Source organism: Idiotropiscis lumnitzeri, chromosome 1 (genome assembly GCF_059441095.1).
Source record: "Idiotropiscis lumnitzeri isolate Australia: NSW breed Sydney's pygmy pipehorse chromosome 1, RoL_Ilum_1.0, whole genome shotgun sequence".
Lineage (NCBI taxonomy): Eukaryota > Metazoa > Chordata > Actinopteri > Syngnathiformes > Syngnathidae > Idiotropiscis > Idiotropiscis lumnitzeri.
The window spans coordinates 27794709-27816127 of record NC_142391.1 but is presented as its reverse complement, the minus strand read 5'-3'; the positions used below and the strand labels follow the sequence as shown (position 1 = coordinate 27816127).

Here is a 21419-nt window from a genome sequence, read left to right as displayed (position 1 = left end):
CATAACAGACAATCTTTTTGTGACAGGTACAAACTATTCGAAATGTATGTCAAATGTTGACAGAGTTCCCAGATCAGCTCATCAAACTGTGAAACCGCGAACTTGGGCGCTACCTTCAATGACATTCAAATAAAAACGGCCCGAACAAGACTCGCGTCGAGACAGCGCGACTTTGTGATTCACGCCAGGCTCCAATATAAGCCTCTAGGCTGCATCCTCGCTGTCTGACCGTTTCCCTTCTCTTTTCTGTTTTTAGACACTTTGGAAGCATGAAGAACAAGCATCCCGGAGGCAGAGTGGCTGTGCTTTACTGAGACAACAATGGAGCGCCATTACATGAGCGGGACAGAACTGGTAGAGGAAAGATAGGCTAATGGATGCCTGTGCCATGCTCCAGGACATGCTGTGATAAGCTTCAAGCCCTGGCAACATAATGACTGAATAATTGAACAGTTCGCTCAAAAATGAGTTGCATTAGTAAACCGCTAGTACAAAACAACTCCACGCATTCAATTGAAGCGCATTCTAGGCTAAAAGGTTACCTCGCTGCTATTTTTATGTTCTCTGCTTGATCGAAAAATGGATCTTTTGGAGGTGGTCTATGCATGCATACGCAATAAGTGGGGACGACAAAGTGTTGTGTGGATTATGTAAAGTACAGTGGCACCTCTCGGGTGTTTTTCACAACAGAAATAATGGAAGGTGAGTGGAGAGAGTGAAGTTTACAAAGAAGTTAATATTTAGACGCAAACTTTCTTAACAGTAAGGACGGGGTGCTCGGTTAATGATTCAAGGACAGTTGGGCAGTTTTTCATCCCGACTGCTATGCCTTAGGATTGCATTTTGCAAAATATGGACTTAAAAAGTTAAATACAATTGAACTCTATTTAGGCAGTATTTCTTTTTTTTTGTGCACCACTAGAGGGGGCCTGCGTACCACACTTTGAGAATCACTGGCCTAATCTTTTGATTGTCTCACAGTGGAGTTTGGGGGGGAAATTAGGGACTATAGAGGTAGCATAAAAACAAATTCATGAAGGATGTTTTCTTATTTGACTGAATGTCAGTTCAGCGAGCACCAAAAGGGTTAGGCCTTGGTCTTCCATTATGCCTCGTGATCATCCTCAAGGTAACATGAGTGAGAGTTTGTTTGTGAATGTGAGTGATGAATGAGGTTTTAATTTATTACACCTGTTTTCAAACTTGTGCGGTATGATGCTGATAATTGGACCTTAAATGAATTATTCCTCTTCCCATTTTGTCCTACGAGTTGGGGAAAAAAAAGCAAATTGGATGCTGATTATTGTGCTGAATGATGCAGATTGTGTTCCATTGTGACGGCATCTCAGTCGAAGCTAAGATTGGAGTAAAAAATGGTTTTGGATAGTAAGATGAGATATGAGGTTTTGAGAAGCTGTCAAAAAATACAGAGAGAATTCAGAATGCAATTCTAGTCAATTGTTGTAATATTGTACTGTATATAATATAATGTTCCTTCCAATCCTACTGCATTGCACCTGTGCTTCTCTATTCTCATATTGCACAGTTCACAATTTTCTTGAGCAAACAAACCCAAGGCTCACACAGATCAAGTTTCGGTCAAATCAGGAGGAAATCATGCTCCAGTGTGAGGCGAGAGAGTGAGTGAGATGCGCCGGCAGCACGGCACACCATAAGTGGCTGTGTGGGCTTTAAAAACGATGACGCTCCGAGCGCTCTTGCCCCTCGAGGATAATGGGCTGAAACGCGGTGAGGCTGGCTCAGCACAAGGAATACACACACGGAGCCGCAAACAGCTTTCCCGGAGACGTCGGCCATCCAGCCCCGCTCCCGATCGACGGCGTGCACGATGAATGTTTTCTTCAACTTGAGGGGGTCCATTGTGAGACAGATGGTAGAGGACAGAGCAGCTCCAGGTATGTGGGAAATTGGAAATTTGCTCCGTACGTATTCCATCTGAAGTTTTTTTTTTTTTAGATGGTCTGTATGTCCACCCAGCCATCCTTTTTTCTCTCATGCATTTCCTCTTTACTTTCATTGGTAACTGAAGCTTATCCCACCTGACTTGGGGTAAGAGGCAGGTCCAATCACACCTGTAGACAATTTTGAGTCTTCGTGGAACCTAACAATGTTTTGTTGATGTGGGAAGTATAGTGTATGCTATTTTTCCATTCTACTTCTTATCGAGGCAATAATACAATGAGGTGACTTTGGGATATAGTTTTCCCAGTTCTTTTCTTGATAAGCTTGTGCAAGGACTAACAGCTCAGACAGGGAATGAGTTCCATCTTGTAATCGATTTTATTATTAAGATAGAAATTACAATGCACTTGAGACCATCCATAAGATGATCTGCTCTTCCAGATTCCATCCATTTTTAGCTGTCTGCCTCTGCTCAGAAATTGTGGGGATTTTCCGTTGGTTATCTTGAGAGCATTGGACTTGACATTAAGCATTTTTATAAAACGAATGTCTTCAACAAAATTATAACCTTTTGATACTATGTGACAATTGCCCAAAAGTTATACAATGTCACTCAAGCTGGGACACCAAAAAGTTTAGATTTTTCCATTGTTTTTTGACAAGGTGCATATTTCCGCCAATGTTAGCGATTCTCAATTTTTCAATTATATTTTTTCTTTAGGTGAAATGAATAGATAAATACATTTAATGAGCAACTGGTGAACCTTCACTCAGTAACACGATTCAGTTAGCAAGCCTACTGTGTACTGTTTAACGAACGACAGAATGAAGATGCTGAACTTGACAACCTCCAGCTGCACTCATCATATGATGAATTTTACAAAACATACAGTATATGTAAATTTATATTGTGCCATGCACTGTTAGACTTCATTGAAGAGTGATAATGCTGCTCGTGATGTCACTGAAAATCCGAGGGTTTCTTAAAGGGGCAGTCACCCCATCATGACACGATGGACAACAACGTGTCCTTGTCGGACATGTGCAACATGTTGAATACGATAATGGAAATGGAATATCCAAGATCAAAATTTTTGATCGAGTATTTTCTGTGGATAATACAGTAAAACCATGATTTTTCATCTTTACTGTATTGAATTGTACGGAGCTCTACTTTATGTTCTTCATCACTGTAACAGATGTATAAATCTCGTGCAAAATGCAGTCCAATAAATATTGAGTACCCAAAATTATACAAATTGATTATTTGACCGATTTAAATTTTGCTACCTTTTCTTCCCAAAACTCACATTGAACTCATTCCCCGCGTTGGAAACAGGATAATACTGTTTTGTGAATATTATTATTAGTTTTTTTTATGTGGGGGTTATGACCAAAGTTATCCAGATTCTATAAAAATGTTTTGAACAACACAAACTAAAGGTTTTATCCACATGAAAACTAAGATTACATTACATAATATAATCAGATTTATTCTCATAAATTTATGGGGAAATTCCCATTTTTTTTTTTTGCTTAATAGCGACGCAGTGAGTGATTCCGTGTATTTTACAGACCGAAATACCCCTTTTGTGACAACTTTGCGTCCACAAAAAAAATGTCGCTACTCGGTCGGTAGGTGGCGTAGCGCTCATAGGTGCCTCCAGGTTGAGGCATGAGCGCCTCTTCCACCACCCTCCTCCTCGTCCTCCTCATCTGGTGTCCTCCAGTCAGAGGAACAGATGCTGATGCTGACAACAGCATATACTCGCTCGCGTGTTTAGCTAGTCGACAACAAGAAGGGTTGCTTGGGTCGGTAGCTTGCTAAGAGACCAACAGAGAGGAATTTGAGGGAAGTAAGCAGGCGACGCAGGCTAATGTTAGTTGGGTCAAGTAGCTAACAAAGTTGTTGCTAAGGGACACGCGAGTCACTCCGCATTGGCGCGCAGCTGGGTTGGGCTGGCGGATTGATATTCAAATTAGCCGTCAGGTGTGTTGTAAATCTTTCCGGAATAGCGCGTCAGCCAATCAAAGGTGAAGAAGACGGACTACTTTTTGGGGCTGTCACAGCCCACCTTGGACAAAACGAAACATCGAACGAATGACTGCTACAAGCAGACGCCTAGCTTGACTGAGACGTGTCGCGTTCACGTTACGCAAACTCTGTCACCCCCTCTTGACCCTCGAGTGTCTGTGTTCTCGACGAAGTTATTTTCTTTTTTGGGTTGGAGAGATGACCCGGGTTTGTTACGGACACGGTGGGGTGGCAGACCCTCTGTCACAGAAGCAACGCCGGAGAGCAAGTTTACCCTGATGGGACCCCGATTAGGAACGGGGACGCTGGCAGGTAAATGAAGCGAAAACAAGGCCACCCTTCGACATGCTCTTTTCTTAAACAAATGCTCTTCTGGTTGTGATACGAGGTTGAGGAAGATATATTGTATTTTCAGTTGTAGTTATTTAATTTGCACTATTTTTTAACTCTGCTTGAGTTATGGTAAAACTATGAAAGGAATACATCATTGTGATAATGGTTTAAAGTTTTCCAAACTTGGCTCAGGGGCTTAAATGGGACCCGGAGTTGTTTTTTGTTGGCTGCCTTGACTAAATTATGGAAAGATAATACAAAACCTTTTTTACGTCTCTGTGAGACCTGCTTTGGTTCTTCAATTTCCTGATGTTCTAAATTCATGTATTCTGTGCTGTTTAAAATCATTGTTATGACAATTAATTACATATTATGCAATTATTTCACAATTCAAAGCAATTCCCAGGAATCTTAGTAAAAGCACACATTCTTTGGTCAAAATATACAAACCTTTAAGAATTATTTATTTAAATCAGGCTGTTGTTGGTTGTGACACTGGGTCGTAGAAATTTATTTGTGCATCTTTCATGACCATAATGGCTAGGCTGGCCTAGAACGTGCCCCAAAGTGAGCCCTGTTTCCAAATTATCGCCTCATAACCAATAAATAAAGTTATGTTTGACTTCTGGAGACTTGGAAACTCCCTTCAGAGAATCGAATGCTCACTCCTCCATGTCCAGACTACAAATGAATTGTGCCTGTGCAAATCCACGACAGGGTTGTAACTTGACCGTGGCAGCTTTAGAACTCTAGCCTTGGGCAGAAAAACATGTGGTGGCTGTTATAATATAAATTAGCCATGCAGAAGTGCAGCAAGCTCACTCCCAGATAATTTGTCAATTTTAGAAAGAGACAGATAATTTAAATTAACTTGTGCTTTTGACAGGTGAGCAGACTGTCAAAAAAAATAAAAAATAGACTAACTTGTTTGAGTTGAGCACAAAGGTTGTTCAACACAAATACAACTTCCTCGAAACTATAATGCATAATTTTAAAACCTTATTTGTGAATTCCGGAACCAATGTTTGGCCACTTTGGTGTTTATCGCATGGACATTTGTTGCTGACGGCCGCACTCTTTCGGCAACCAATGTTGGCCTTCTATGGAGCAAAGAAAGATGATGTCAAGGTTTTGGGGTTGCTTTACATTAAAATAAGGACAAAAATCAAGTTTTAACTGGTTACTGCAAAATGAAACTTGTACGCTTGAACATTGGATGCCTACTGCTAGCGGTAATAACGCAGCTATGGTTTTTTTTTATTAAGTAAACTAGCACTAAACAAGATTAAACCGATTCACAGTACGAACCAAATTCACGAATCAAATTTCAAGTTTTATAGTTGAGGTGAAACGGCTAGACTGGGGAAGCCCTGCGAACGTAGTTAATAAGTTAATTTTGTCATTGAACAATTGCATTTGTTTGCATAGCTTTGCGTATTTTGCTTAAAGAATAGAACAGGGCACAATAAGCCTTTATTAGTGCCGCAATGGGCGGTGCAGTAATGGTGAGCATGTCTGCCTTACAGTTGAGAAGCCGCAGCTCATCCATGACCCGAATGAGGCAGGTCGCGATTGGAAACGCATGCATGGTTGGATAGTGGGCAACTTATTAAATTATCCTTGCTAGTGTTTTATTAATCCACAAACCAGAGCTTGCTTGCTTCCCTTGTGTCTTTTTTTTACCCGAATATGCACTCTGCTCTGCTTCCATTACACATTTTTTTTTTTTTTTTACCAGTTGTGCTTCATCTTTTATTTCCCTTGAAAACATAAGGGTCACTGCTCTGGTCACTGGCATGCTTGTAGGGCTTAATCTTGTAATTGTGCTCCCCGTGAAGAAACATGCAACCTGCCCTATTCTACCTGTCCCCGGGTGCCATTAAGCCCCCGCAAAGCTGCCCACGCCATGTTGTGGCAGCCACTCAGAACACAAGGCTGTAATGCACTACCCAAACTATTCTTACCTTTGTCGGGGCTTCAGAGTGGAATCCAAACAGGGTGCCCTTACACATGAATCACGAGGCCCGACATGTGAAGTCCTTTTATAAAATAAGATCAACAAGGATTAGGCAGACGACGCATGAATGAATAACATTACAGCATCTGTGATGTATTCCTCAAAACAACCCTTCTTGTTTCTCTTTCTGACATTGGATTCATCATTCTGAAATGGTCCGCAAGAGGCAGCCATGAGCCCTCCACGCCGATCATCGAGTTCCCATGGCGACAGGTAATTTCCCCGCAGCATTTCATCCCCCTTCCTGTGACCACTAGAGTGCATAAGTGCATACTTGATACTGTAAAGCAATGTGTGGCCACGACTGTCAGTGTACAGTACGCACACATGCATTTCAGGTGTGTGCATGTCCATGCATCTTTAATTTCTCAAGTGTGTCTGTTACAATCATTTTAATAACAACAGATAGCAATTATAAAAAAGTCTTGTTTTACTCTTCAATTTTGTACTTTCTGCTAAGCGGGATGCAGTATTATTCACACAGCTGTCTATGTTTTCAAAACATGTATTGAAGCTACCACTCAAGCAAATGATTCAAAACGCTTTCACTAATGTGATTTAAACATGACTATTTTACTATATGTGTTTTTGATTCAGTAGGACAAAGTGTTACATGTGCCGTGTCTTTGTAAATGGCCAGAACTTAACTGAAAATTTCCATCCTGATAGGTAACGTAAATAAAAAAAAGACAAAAAAAAATTTTGTAATTTGTGAGCTGCCGTTTTGAACAATACCTCAAGTTTTCTTCTGTGTATCGTACTGTAGTTATAAGTTTATGAAGTTAACATGGTGTTATGCAACAGTCACAATAAATGGTTTTATTCAATAATTATTTCAAAATAGAACTAGAATAAAGCCCAGATTTAAAAAAAAAAAATAAAGTTCATCATTCTACAAGGTTATTGTCTGAAATATGTTTTTATCACTTTCTTGTGTAATTGATATCTTAATAATTCTAAAATGTTTGCTGTATTTCTCATAAAATTACAATTTAAGTGATCATTTTTGTCGAGTGAAATAACATTTTGATTTGATTAGGAATTAGTTTCTTGTACTTGTTTTTCTCCTAAAATCGAATTTTAATCAAGTAAAATTACAATTTTTCATGTGAAATTGCTACAATTCTGTACTTTGATTTTTATAATTGTATGACTTTAATCTCAACATTTTTTTTTCTTTACATGTATCTTTTATACATCTTTGTTTGTGTTTTATACTCTTTTTCATCCTGGTTGATGAAATGGCATCTGCTCATCAAAGATTGATGTCATAAACACCCCCCCCATGAGCATCACATTTATCCCTCAAGAAATATTGAAAAATGTATTCAAATATAAAAAAAAAAAAACAATTGGGGAAAAAAAATCTGTGTCATAACGCTGGAGGAAAACATTTTTCCGCAGCAAATGAGCATGCTGAAAAGTCACTCCTTTGGTTATCCAACAGGCCCTCTACTGAGAACCTGCAGAGGAACAACAGCAGCAACTCTGGTGTTATTCTGGACATTTCAGCTCTCAAGATGGCTGAAGTGGATACCGAAGTGCCTCCCCTTCCACCTCGCTACCGCTTCAGGGACCTCCTGCTGGGGGACCAAACCTTTCAGAATGATGACAGGTAGCGTAAAAACGTTTATAAGAGACATTTGCCCATATAGTGTACGTGCGTGTGCGTGTTCGTCCATAAATACATTTACGATCCCCCGCTGCAGTGGCGTGCGCATTCGGGAGACTCCTAAGGGTTGAATTATTGCCCAGGTTTGAGAGAACGACCAGCAGATGCTGCAGTAGGCCCGGGAGGGCAAAGAACCAGCCCAGCGTCTGCGGCGCTCTCCGTGGTGCTGAAATAAAGCTTCTAGGATCATTTCAGTGCTGCTGCAGAGCAAATGGACCGTTGCCTTTCTATTGCTTTTGCCAGCTGCATTAAAGCAAAAGCCACCATGAGGCTAATTATCATGACTTTTTAAACTTTTTAAGAAACTTTGGCTCTTCTTAATCTGATGTAGTCCGTTTATATTGGCCGATTGCCTGGCAACCTGTTGTCTGAGCATGATATATTAGAATGACTCTCAACCAGTGTGCCGCGGCACATTATTGTGCCAAAAGAGATCATCAGGTGTGCCATAGGAAGTTGTCCAGTTTCATCCCGAAAATTATTTATTGACTACAGTTAATGTTTTATCGTCTTTCAATGCCAGCAATGTAGTGGCAAGATGGCAATAAATCTCTGTATCTGTTTTTTTCTAATATGAGATTTGGCTCAATAAAGGGTTGCATCTCTGTACCTTTGTATAGCAACCAGGTTGGTTCAGAATGTAATCACTGCATCCAACAGGCAGCACGTTGTCTGTGTTATCTTTCCCAACTCAGGCCTCTGGTTGCTTGTAGATGCAACAATATCCCAGCAAAAATCAATAAGATTGTTTGGATGGCTGCTGTGCTTCGCAATTAGCTCATTGATCAAGAGCATGTGTGAACGTGAAGATTATTCCCGCCAACGTGGGGGATGAGTCTCATGTGACGTGACTGTAAATAAGATGTTCTGCTTTGTCACCATCATTCACCTTTCTGTCTTGACTCGCTGTTGTCATATCCGGTTGCGCTTGCCGTCGGTTTCAGGGGCTTTTTGCTATGCACTCTTGTCACTGCGATTTGCGTCATGGGGAATTATTTTTGTCTACACATAGCATTTTAAAGTTTTGCCCTCCACAGGGTCACCCTATGTAATGCTGGCTTTTCCCATGGAGGTCTAGGATGTATTGGACTGCAACGCTTTCTTTTATTCCTGTAACTGCCTTTTTTAAAACCAGATTGCTGGGAGAAAAGAGGAGAAAGTGTTTGCGCCAAAAACAAATAAAACATAGAAGACCATCAGACTCATTACATGTTAATTTGAATCTTGTCAACATTTGTGCCAAAGTACATCCTGACAGGTTTTGTTGCTTAATACATAAAAGCTAATTAGCAATGTGAATGCCTTTAACATTTGCGCATGTTTACATTTGCCTGTGTTTACGCATGGCAGTTGTGGCGTTTACAACACAAATAAAAGCTGTAATATAACGCGCACTCCCTCTCCACATTGCACTTTATGAACTGAAGATGCCAGAGTAGTGGTAGACACTGCTATTGATGGTGCGGTTCTGTAATTGCTGGTTTTGCGAGCTCCTGAGTAGAAGCGAATGATGTCACTGAGCTTCAGGGACCCGCCATTAGTTGATCTACCATATCCTCACGCTTTGATCCTAATTATTTCCTACGCTCAAATCTCATCAAGTGAAAAGCCTGGGAACAAATTAGCCCCCAGAGGGAGATGCACAGTCTCCCCCTTTGCTGCCTTGGTGGCCTTTGGCGACTGCTTGCTGACATTTGTCATGCACTGGACTGTAACATTCAACTGCAGTGGACTGAAGTTTTGAAGGAGTAAAGATAACGCAAACCCCGAGTCCAACTAAGTGGCAGTTTTATTTAAAGTGTGCATCGCAGTTTGTTACTTATTAAGCAGAAAGTAATGGCATGAAAACGTTTGTAAGATATGCATTAGAGATTGTTTATAAAGCAGCCTACTGGTGTTGTGGAAAGTTCTTCTGCTTCTGTTTATCGAAGAGTAATATGTCCATAGGTGTGAATCTGTGGTCTATTTGTGCCCTGCAACTGGCTGCTGACTGGTTATGAGTATATTCATGACATTTGAACAAAATATATATAGCCCATCCAACCAGCACTATTATATTTATACTTTGCACCACCAATAAGCTAAAAAATTATTCCTTCTTCTTGAACTTCAGCCACCAACTACAAATGCCAATGTTTTTTTAACTATGTAGCTTGCCACCAAAAACCTTGTTCCCTAATCGTGTTGACTTTCTTGTGTCTTTTGGCAAATACTTGTGGTGGGTTACCACCAGTGGATACAAGTTGCTGTCAATGGAAGAGAAGCATTTGCCAACCACCAAAAGAAAGAAGTGGTGGTGGTGGTGGTGGTAATAGTTTTTTTTAGCATGCTCAGTAAAAGGTGGCCGTTATGCACCAAAAATATTTACCAACTGCCAAAATAAAATGGAAGACATTGTAGTACTAGTAGTAGTAGCAGTCGTAGTAGTCATGGTGACACATTGCTAGTTTAGCATGCTGCTTCCTTATGCTGCAAATAGGATTTACAAAAAAGGCCCAATAACCCACCATGATTTTATTTACCTTTGACCACAATACGGCACGAGATTCTCGTTATGGTAAGGGATTTTTAACTAAAAAGAGAACCTATGAGTGTGTGTATTTGGAGAAGCATAGCACTCTTCCCTCTCATGAATTACTGAACACAGTCTATAATATACTGTAAACTGTTTCTGTCTGTACTGTGTGACGCACTGGGCTCTGGCCCTCCATTTTGGGGCACTCTGAATAACCAAACGGTACCCAATTGATCCATCATTAGGGAACGGTGATTTTGGTTGGAGTCAGAGCGCTACTCTCTAAAATAGATTACTCACAAAAAATGCGACTGAATTTTTTTTTCTTCTTCTTCATGTAGAATTTTTTTGACAGATGCGACTTACAATCCGAAAAATCTGTCTGTCTGACATGACACAATTTAGTGCCTTGTGATTGGTCAGTCAAGGGCGTACTCCTTCTCTCACCCAAAATCAGTTGGGATAGGCTTTGATAAGGATGATGTTTTCCACTACTTTTGTCCATTTTGATTTGCATAGCGATTAGAGCGTACTTTGTTCTAGCTAAATTGTATGCTCTTCGGTGAGTTAATACTTCCTTGTCTCTTTATTGAGAATGCTTTTATTGGAGTCCTCCAATAAGATCTAAAAGTCAATGGCGCAAGGGTTTCCTCTTCCAATTCATTTCATTTGATGTATTACCAGAATCTAATTATTACGTAGGTTGACGTATGAAAAGAAAAGTTTCAGACTGCTCTTTTAACAAGTAAAAGTGGACTTGTCACAGATGTCTATAAATTCATCAGCTTGATGCCCAGCGCACCCACGACTCACAGCCTTTCAGCAGTCACCTAATCAGAGGAAAGGGAGGGGGTGTCGGTGGAGGAGTTTTCTAGTGACGGATGTGGGGGCTTAATGAAGTAGGTGCTAATATAGCAGCCGGGAGATGAACTGTAGGGCCAGAAAATGAAGGATTTTATAAATGTGAATCAAGTGGAGTCCCAGAATGAAAGTGTAGTTCAGTAAATGAGCATAATTGTGGCTGTTTCAAGTTGGTAAACCCTTGTTTCAGCCACTTTTGCAGAGTGGCGGAGAGATTGAATGTGTGTTATGCTGTGGACGTAGGGGTGTGTGTGTTTGCGGGGGAGAGGGGAGAGTGTCTCGCTCCACAGATGTCATTATCTCCAAAGTCTAGTGTTTGGCGACGGTAACGACTGCGACTGTGTGAGTGATTTATCTTTTTTTTCAGGCTCATATGAGTGTGTGTTTGTATGTCTGAGTGAGCACCTGTGTCATTCCGATTATACCTTGGAGAGTGTGTGGGTTTATTTCGCAACGTGTCACCCAGTGAAAGGGGGCTTGTCTCAACCACCGTCAGAAATAGAAGCGAGCCTCTTATATATCCAGAGAGGCAAAAGAAACACTCAGGACTGCGGGTGGAAAATTGGTTCCATCCATCTTTTTCTCTGTATAATCTTGCTGGGTGTTTTTTTTTCCCCTCAATGTGATTGAGACTGCGCACAGAAGGGAGAGATGTCGACAGAATGAGCAGTGTTAATTGGCAACTAAATCACCTCTTAACGCCTGCCCGTGAGTCAAGAAGTCGTGTCCAGAATGGGTGATCCAGCAGTGAAACATTTGTGGTATTGTGAATAGTGAGAGTCTTTATCTCATGTGGAGCTCCAAAGCGCCCATTTGCTGAACGTGTTTCGTGACAAGCCTGTGTGCAGTCGACTGTGGTACCTTCGACCACATTTCATTCCGTGACACTGGTTGAACTTAGATTGGGTGGACTTCCAGAACAAAGTTCTCCATTGTTTGAAATTGAATTTACTGCAAATGTAAAAATAAATAAATAAATAAAAATAAAATAAAAAATCAAAGCATAATCATACTTGGGCAATCCTTTTGCTCACAAGGATTATGGCAGCTAAGCAGTCAGTGTCGAGTGCAGCTCAGGCTGGTTGTAATATTTTTAAGTAGATGTCAGTTACAAGTTATTCATACTATGATTGCAAATTTTTTTTTTCTTGTAATAGGTTCAACTGACTATAATTTGTCCCATACATTGATGGTGTTTTCAATTATTGTCATGGTCCGTCACAAAATAACGATAAATGTTTATCATCGTTTTGCAAAGTAAAAGCAAGTGCTTGCCAATGTCATAAAAGACAAGATCAACAGTAAATTTCAAACACGAGTTTGATTTTATATACTTTTAAGTACACGTTTGCGCAATATGGATTTTACCATGCATTGTCATTTTTAGCCATTACGTTTCAGAAAAAAATCCCCCTGCTGCCGAACATAACCTTTAATTCATAAATATTACTAAATGTATTATTATTATTATTATTAAACCCTGATGTGCTAGATGAAGAAAAAAATCTGAATCGGTTTCAGTGCAAAGAAATTGAGGATTTTTTACCATTTTAACTTAAACACTAGCTCTAAACATTTAATAAATTATTAAAATAGTTCTTTATTAATTTGATCTTCCCTGTGACTCAAATGCATGACACCAGTCAAAGTTGGTTTCTTTTTAAGGGTGGCCAGTAATTTAGTGTGTTGGCATTTTACTTTGGACATCTTGCTGGTCCTAGTCCAAAAAAAGAAGTTGTAACTGGCTGCTGGAGAGGTGCCATTTTTATTCCTGATCCCTGCCAAGGCGTCCCTCCGCCTAAACTGCTCTGGCTGCTGCTTCGTCTATAGTCCCCTCACTTGGAAATCCCCATCTTAAGGGAGACTGTACTCTGTTGAAAGTGTTTAACTCGTCTTTTTAAATTCCTCTTCACCTTGTACAAGTAGATCCTCTGTGACGGAAAGTCAAAGCTAATGATTGTAGCACTGAGACGGAATACTTGATACTAGTGCTTCTCACACCATCTCAAAAAATATCAAGCCCTGCAACTGCCAGCATGAGCGAAAAGTATAGCGACAGGAAGTCCTTGCATTATGTACTCGACCTACGACGTTTCAACTTTATGACGACCATGTCATATTGCAAGCAAATGTGACCCAAATCTAATTATTTTTATTCTTCTTATTATTTTATTGTATTTTTTTGACAGTCTGAACGGCAATTATGATTTTTATTTATTTTTTTATCCCCAAATCCAACTTGAGCCACTTTTGTATGTTGTCGTAGATTGGACACGCATGGATTTTTTTGGGAATGCAAACGCAGACGACCGGCCAGGTCTCATGTATGCGTCATTCATGTCATTCGGAGCTCAAAATGCACCTCGTGTGGGCGGAGGGAGAGTGCTGGCAGCTGGGAGATTGAATCTGCAAAGTTGTTTTTGAGTCACAGTATTGACTTTATATTTTACTTTAATTGAAACCCACTTGGAACATGAAGTATTAAGTGGGCATTTAAGTTATGGTGATAGTAATAATTCAGCCACAATTTTTTTTACGCACTTAATGAGTCAGCCAATACGACACGGCAATGACGTTTCCATGCAATGTGGTCGAAAAGTCTCTCCTCACAATTAATACGCCAAAATACATTTCTACCTCCTATGGAATCACTCCACTGTAGAAATGCCCCAACACGCTGGACTACAGTTACTTGTGTAAACATTACGTCATGGGTGACGTCGTCTCTTTTGCGCATGTAGGTCACTTTGGGGATGCAAAATTTTGACACAGTAGACAGACCAAGGTTGGAATTTAATGTACCGTATATTCACAGCCATAAGGCGCATGTAAAAGTCCCAAATTTACCTCAAACACAACATAGACACTGTAGCCCAAATAGCATAAAACACGGAACACTTCAGGTAAGATGCACGTTTTTAGCATCCTGTAGCTTAGTAAGAAACTGTATGCTGCCGTGGTGTAAGTTATCTCTTAGGAACTAGCAATTGTAGCGGACAACCGCTGATGGAATGTCGGCACTCAAGCGTGTGCTCTGTTTTAGCCGCTCCTGAAAAATGCAGGTGAATGGAATGTGGCAGAAGGTGTTTTGCGCCAAATCGCAACAATTCAATTCTAAATTGTTATGGACGTTTACAACACTTATCTTCAAATATATTTAATGTGTTTAGAAACCAATCACTTGACAGTGTTTAACATTTATGCCATCACACAGAATGTGAAACCTTGACCACCTCCTTGTCGCACAGCACTGAGCAATGAATAATAATGCTTCCATTTGTTGCTTACTTATGGCCGAGGTGACCTTTGGGCATTGTCAGTATTATGGTTTTACCTGAGCGGGTTTGAGATGCTGACTAATGGCCTGATAAACAAAAAGGAAGAAGGAGTAACAGAAAATGCTATACGGAATTAAAATTCATGTTTGCTATTGGATGAAGCCTGCTAGCAACTGTCAAGTATTTACTGTAACCAGAAACACGCTAAATAGATTTTTTAATAATGGACGTCCACTCAGATGACTCATTTCCTAATCTTCTGTTGATACGGTTTCCTAAAATGATCTTCTGACGTGACATTCTGACAGATCGCGTGTTGTTCTCAGGGACACGCCGAGTCCGCTGAACCAAGTTTGCACTTTGTGGGTGGGCGACACTTGGGGGGGGGGGGGGGGGGGGGGCGCTTGACTTGAGGGAGGCTGTGATGTGCTCTCAGCTTGCTGATTCTTGTTATTGCCGTGGCAAAGTGCAGAATGCAAACATTGTGATTCTCAGTTTTTTCACATTCCATGAGGCCACCACTTGTAATCCCAAAACGTTGTAATATAGTGAGAAAAGTGAGCCGTTAGACCAGGGCTCAATCTCTTGTTACATCCCCGTATAAGTCTGCATGTCACATCTTGAATAAGCAAGGTCTGACTATAAACCCTTCATCTCTCTTGCAGCACTTTTATTGCTTGAAATTATCCGGAATATTATAATGACTAAGCACGCAGGACTCAAACAGCGCAGACAATTAAAGATAAACTACAGAAAGGACGATTAGATGGATGCTCTGAGAGAAATAATATTCTTTTGAGCTATTACAGCTTTGCTCTGAGAACCCCTCCTGTGTTTATTCTTAAGCCTCCGTGCTTTGTCTCTCTTACCTAATTTGCATCAGGGGGGTGTTGGCTCCTTAAATTTTGATTAGCAGCTGTGATGATGCCGCCATTTGAATGAGGCCACCGAGGAGGTGTATGTGTGTGTGTGTACGGGGGCTCCTTCCCGTCTTGTATGAGGTATGCAGCGTCACTTGGAGGATTATGCAGGAATAACAGTATGAGACTAATAACAAAGCTCGTAGCTGCATTCGAGCGGTGTGTCTGTTTTGGAATGCTGATTTAAAATCTGCACATATTTAATGATTGTTATTCATATTACATACAGACGGTAAGATGATATATCCATTTGGGTTTGGTCAGGAAAAAGCAATTGGTACAATGATCGATAATTAATCAATCCTTGGGTGTCCATCCATCCATCCATCTTCTGTGCCGCTTCTCCTCACTAGGGTCGCGGGGGGTGCTGGAGCCTATCCCAGCCATCTTTGGGCAGTAGGCGGGGGACACCCTGAACTGGTTGCCAGCCAATTGCAGGGCACACAAAGACGAACAACCATCCGCGCTCACACTCATACCTAGGGGCAATTTAGAGTGTTCAATCGGCCGGAGGAAACCCACGCAAGCACGGGGAGAACATGCAAACTCCACACAGGATGGCCGGAGCCGGGATCGAACCCACGCCTGATGCCGTCTCTCACTGTGAGCCCATCGTGCTAACCAGTCGCCCACCGTGCCGCCCCCTTAAGTGTCCATTGAATGCAAAAAAAAAGAAACTGTGGAACAGAAAGCCTCTAATCAACAAACAAATGTAATTTAAGCACATTTAAAAACAACCCTTTTGAGAAAATCCTATTTGACCAACAATTTAGATGCTCAAATCAAATAATTGATTAAGATGTAATAATTTCATAGGTTAACACGGATACACACTACACTGTGGCTATAACGTCTACTAATCATCTTTGCAAATTTTTACAATGTTCCCTAAATTAAAAAAAAAACAATTCTGGCGCTTTGTGTTTTGATTGTATTTGAGGTTAGACTTGCAATGCAAGTCTAACATTTTTTGCAAACCACACGCTTGCAGGATAGTATGGCCATTTATGTTACAGCCCAGTATCGTAAAGCAACCCAAGTGTGATTTTTATGACATTCACAATTGCACAGATGTGAAAAAGATCGAGGTTCACTTCAAATAGCTTAACCCTTCTTCCGTAGTCCCACTGGTATGAATCGTTGAAGACTAGCGGCAATCAGAACATTAATTAATTCTTTACCGTCTTACTTTCATACTCTTGGACCTGCACAGACGTATATGAAGACATTGTCTTGCTGGCCAGACGTTTTGCCGCTCCACAAGATGTTATAGTCCGGCGACAGTAGCAGATGGACAAGTCAGAAGTCCTCTGTAAATTGTCCGATAAGACGTAATTAGCAATTAGTTGACTTCAAACTTTAAAAGTTGATTTGGAGTAGTAAAGTCGACGAGTCGACTAAATGGTTCAACCAAACCACATTCTCGCCTCGGGTTAATTTTAAGTTTTCCATACTTGTTTATGGAATGTGGGAGGAAGCCGGAGTACCTACATGCAAATAACACACAGGAAAACCTGAGCCAAAATTCAAATCCAATATCTATGAGCCAGATGCGCTTAAACTACTTGTTCAAAGCCTTAAACATGGTGATAATCTTGAAAACGACAGATAAAAGGGTCTTTAGAAGCCTTTAAATTCTGCTTTAAAATGGTCTAAGTAAATATACTGTTCCCGGTATGTCTAAATGCATGACTGGTGTAATTTAAGTCAAAGTGCTAAAATAGCTGAGTTGGTTTTTGGGAGATGAAAATGTATACACTTGGGAACTCTGGTTTGGTTTGTATATTTGTTTTGAATTACAATTGAGTTTTGTGTATTGAGCATTTGCTTCCAGCGTTTTCCATTTCAAAAAAGAACATAAGGTCTCAAATAAAAATGGTTTGTGGGACCGTTTTCTAAACAGAACAGCTGATAGCATAACAGCATGTTTGCGCACCGCTGGAGGGAGTTGCGTGTGTGTTGGTGTGTGTGTGTCTGATGTGCATGCTGTAGCCAGTGGCACTGGCGAGACTTCTGCTGCTCGCCTACAGCGGCGCCAGCTTGCTGCCTTAATATGTTTTGACACAAGAGGCATCATTGCAGCTCTCAGTGCCCATCTGCTGCATGACGCATGTTGCTTCCGCATTCTGTCATGAGGAGCTTTGCTCAGCTTTTGTTGCGATTGGACCCATCACAGCTTTGTCAAGGGAGTCTTGTACCGCTCTGAAACAAAGTCGCTGCCTAAATGATAATGTTGCTACTGAAGATAGTTTTGTCCTTTCAATTTGATACACAGTGGGGATGGGTGAGAACAGATACCAGCCTCTTCCCGTGCTTGTACGGTTGCTCTCCGGTACACTGGCTTCTTCCCACTGTCATGATCCGTTTTTGCCATGCTTCATGTTTTGTTATTGTCTGCCCAGCTGACGTGGGGGCGTTCACTCCAGCACCAGTTTCCTGTCTTGTCGTCACGGCTGGAGAGACGCGCCCACCTGCCACGCACCTGTTACCCATTGATGATTATGATTACCACGCTATTTAAACGCGCGACGCTGACGGCTCGGCGTCGGATTATTCCTTGTGCTCATGTTCATGTCCCAAGTGTCTATTCTCGCCATTCTTGTCATGTGCTTCACGTGTTTCTCGACCTCGTTTCCTTCCATTGACTCCGCATCTAGCCTTTGTCCTTCTCGGCCGTGTTTGCTCGCCAATTGGCTCAACTTACCCTTCCGTGGTAAGCTATTTTCGTTCGCTTTATGTTTCTTGCCTTTTGCAAGCACTTTCTGTTTTTCGCGTTGTTTTCCTGGTGTGAGTTTTCCACCAGCACTATCTGTTGTACTTTCGGCTCCGCGTGATGATTTGTATAGTTCTGTTTCTGTAAATAGTTTGTCCAGTCGGAATAATAAATTCCTTGTCATCGCATCTTGCTTCTCTGTGTCTGCCCGAGAACAGGCATGTTAGTTTTATTGACTGGGAATGTTTGAGTTTGTTTGAGTGTGAAAGCAGGCGACAAGATCCCGGTGAACCCTTGCCCAAAGTCAGCTGTATTTTAGTTCCTGTCATGTCCCTACCGTCATTGTCTTATGTCACATTATTCTGTGTTGTTAAAAACTACATTACAACATTCCGAGTCAGGCACTGCTGAGTGTGCTCAAAAGTCCCTGCAAACTGCTTCCTTAATGTTTTTTTATTTTTTTTATTTAGATGCATGCTGGGTGGATTATCCAGAGAATCTAACAGGCATAGTTATGTGAGGTATTTTTATTTTTGTTTTCTTTGGTTGCCTGCAAAAACAGAGTCTCGACTGCCACCTGCGTCATGAGCAGTAGAATGCATTAAGCCTGTCTTGTCTGTTCAGGAGCATCTTTTTAATCAGATGCTCTTGAGTGCCTCTCAATCTGCAGTTCCCCATCACGCCACTAAATGTCTCTCGTCTCCAATCAGTGCATCTGTCTGCCATGCCAATCCAACTAAACCAACATTCTCTGCCAGTTCATTTGATTGAGCAGTTTCTTTGTACTTAATGGTGTTTAACGATTATTAATGCACAGTATATGATTGTTTGACTGATCGTTTGCAACCAAATGCGCACCTAGGCTTTGAATTTCTTTTTAGAGGTCAGTCAGTATCAATGTTTGACAAACAGCATACTATGAAAGAAACCTGGGGGTCGCTCTTGAATCCAAACAGGGGTTGTTCATATCTCCTCAAGGGGAATGCTTTGTCATATGTCCTTCTTGTATTCTTACTTCATGATCATCTCTATTTCCTCTTTCAGAAACCTTATGTACATACAATGTAATACAATTCACTGAAGTATACCCAACTATGTGCATACAGTGAACCAGCCTGTTTGTTTATAGTCAATAACACGCAGGTCAAATTGTATAAGAGACACTAAGTATGAACGTGGATCTTCAAGTGCTTAAGCAAGTGGGAGGGTCCACACTTGAAATTTGTACTCAAGTTAGGGGTGTTAACTTTATAAACATGACTATCTTTATATGAATGAAAATAAGGAAGTATGACTACAAATAATTACTTGAGTAAGTATTCATTGAAACAAACAAGTCAGCTACTGTGTAGCTTTAGGTTTTAGTAGGGCATTAATGTCAATTTTAATATTGATGGTGTCAGAAAGTCTGAAGTAACAATTTGGTGAATTTCACTGGACACAAACCATTACTATTGGTCAGTCATGTGTGGGTGTTTTTTTTTTTTTAGAAATTTTTGACCACTCTCATCTAACTTGTTGACAATGGCTTGCCCTCCTGAATGATGCAATGTTAATGGTGGAATAAACGTGCCATTTTTCTTGGAAGTGCAAGGATTCCGCCCATCCCCTGTGATATGCAAATTGCAGTATTTCCCAATGATGCAACTACATGAAGATAAAAAACAAAATGAATATAATATCTATAACATATTTAGCTACAATAAATTCTCTTGTTAGCGTGGATAGTTGTTCGTCTATGTGTGCCCTGCGATTGGCTGGATGCAATAATGAAATGCATAATGCAAATATTAAACTCACAAGCTAGCAAAATTAGTAAATTAAAAAAAAAAAAACTGACCACGTACTAAGCCCACTCTGCACGATATACGGTATACCTTACCATTTGTTGTATGCTGACCGTACTTGAGGTCAGACTTGATATAGTGATGAATTGGACCTTGACACTGAGGAGAAAGTGAAGAAAAACATTTTGGTTTCTGACACTATTGTCTTTATTTTTCACCGAAATTTGACTACTATTTAGCTGTGGTCTTAAATTACCTTTTAATTTTTTCTTTTTCTTTTTCAAAAAAATCACTGCAGGCCATGTGAAATGTTATTTTTAGTGTATGATGTGGGTTGTTTAAAACAGTGGGCAGGACGCAAATGACCCCCAAGCCATTATTTGGACACCACTGAGTGTTGTTGTTTTTTGTTAATTACATTTTTTCACTTGGGGTTTGGGAGAGTTTGTGTGTTTTTGATGGGGAAAGTATTGGAATTATCTTTTATTTAGATCACAAAACCCTGGCAATTGATTGGTGTTTTGGTCTACCCTTTATACCTAATGTGGCCTACGCTAAATAAATAAATAACGAGTTTGGCATTGACTGCGCCAACTTGCTTTCATATCGTTGCCATGCAAACGTGCTCGAAGAGATCACCTGCTTATTTGCGTTCACGTCACAACAAAAGGCTTGGATTGTTTGAATCATTTAGATTTATGTGGATGACACGCGCGCAGGTCCAAAACATCTTATTTTGGGATGCGAGCTATGCAGCAATCTTTATAATTAAAAAAAAAACAAAACGAAGACGTGGAAACAGTTCCAAGTTATATAAGACGGAGAAACTCGTTGGCCGAGGGAGCTTTGACGTTACGTCCTGACGACGCAGGGAGACTGCGCTCCTCTCCGTCAGGGATGGAGAAGCTCTCGACAAGCAGGAGGCGAGCCGGAGCTCCTCAAAGCCTCTCTCTGAAGAACACCCGCCGATGCGACAGGGAGGAACCATCTCGCCCTCCTGCGCCTCCTCCGTGCTACTTGAGTGAGACGAAGATGCGCTGAGCGAACAAACCGTGTGCCTACAAGGTGGGGGGGGCGCTTCGACAGAGAAGCATGGCGGGCGCCAAGCTGACACCCTCGCCCTCGGAAATCGACCCAGACGTCAAGACCGAAGTGCGGAAAACCCCCGAGCCCACCTGGGTGCACACGTCCAACCCTCTGAGGAGCATGGACTCGTTTGGGAGCGATGTCGGCCAAAGGTATAGATCGAGCTGCAGCAGCATACGAACACGACGATGTACATGCTTACATACGTTCGTATTTTCGCGCAAACATCTCGCGGCCAAACTTGAACTGCTGATCGATATTAAATGACCGTTTAATGTT

General features: G+C 41.1%; 2 protein-coding genes across 14 annotated transcripts in view; both read left to right on the top strand.

Annotated features, from left to right (window-relative positions):
- LOC148344093 (uncharacterized) overlaps positions 1-1469 on the top strand; it is a 33868-nt gene extending 32399 nt beyond the window's left edge. The window contains exon 8 of the mRNA XM_088305765.1: positions 257-1469. Within this exon, the coding sequence (XP_088161891.1) occupies positions 257-314 (58 nt within the window). The 3' untranslated portion in view covers positions 315-1469. The remainder of the gene's footprint in view (positions 1-256) is intronic.
- Positions 1470-1664: 195 nt separating this feature from the next.
- LOC148344092 (potassium channel subfamily T member 1-like) overlaps positions 1665-21419 on the top strand; it is a 61377-nt gene continuing 41622 nt past the window's right edge. For 3 of the 13 annotated variants that reach the window (XM_088293055.1, XM_088292984.1, XM_088292995.1), the window contains exons 1-3: positions 1668-1916; positions 6473-6521; positions 7756-7923. In XM_088293055.1, coding sequence (XP_088149181.1) covers positions 1850-1916; positions 6473-6521; positions 7756-7923 — 284 coding nt within the window. In that variant the 5' untranslated portion in view covers positions 1668-1849. Of the gene's footprint in view, positions 1917-6472; positions 6522-7755; positions 7924-21419 lie in introns of all 13 variants that reach the window. The other 10 variants (XM_088293039.1, XM_088293064.1, XM_088292958.1 and 7 more) reach the window with 5 other exon arrangements.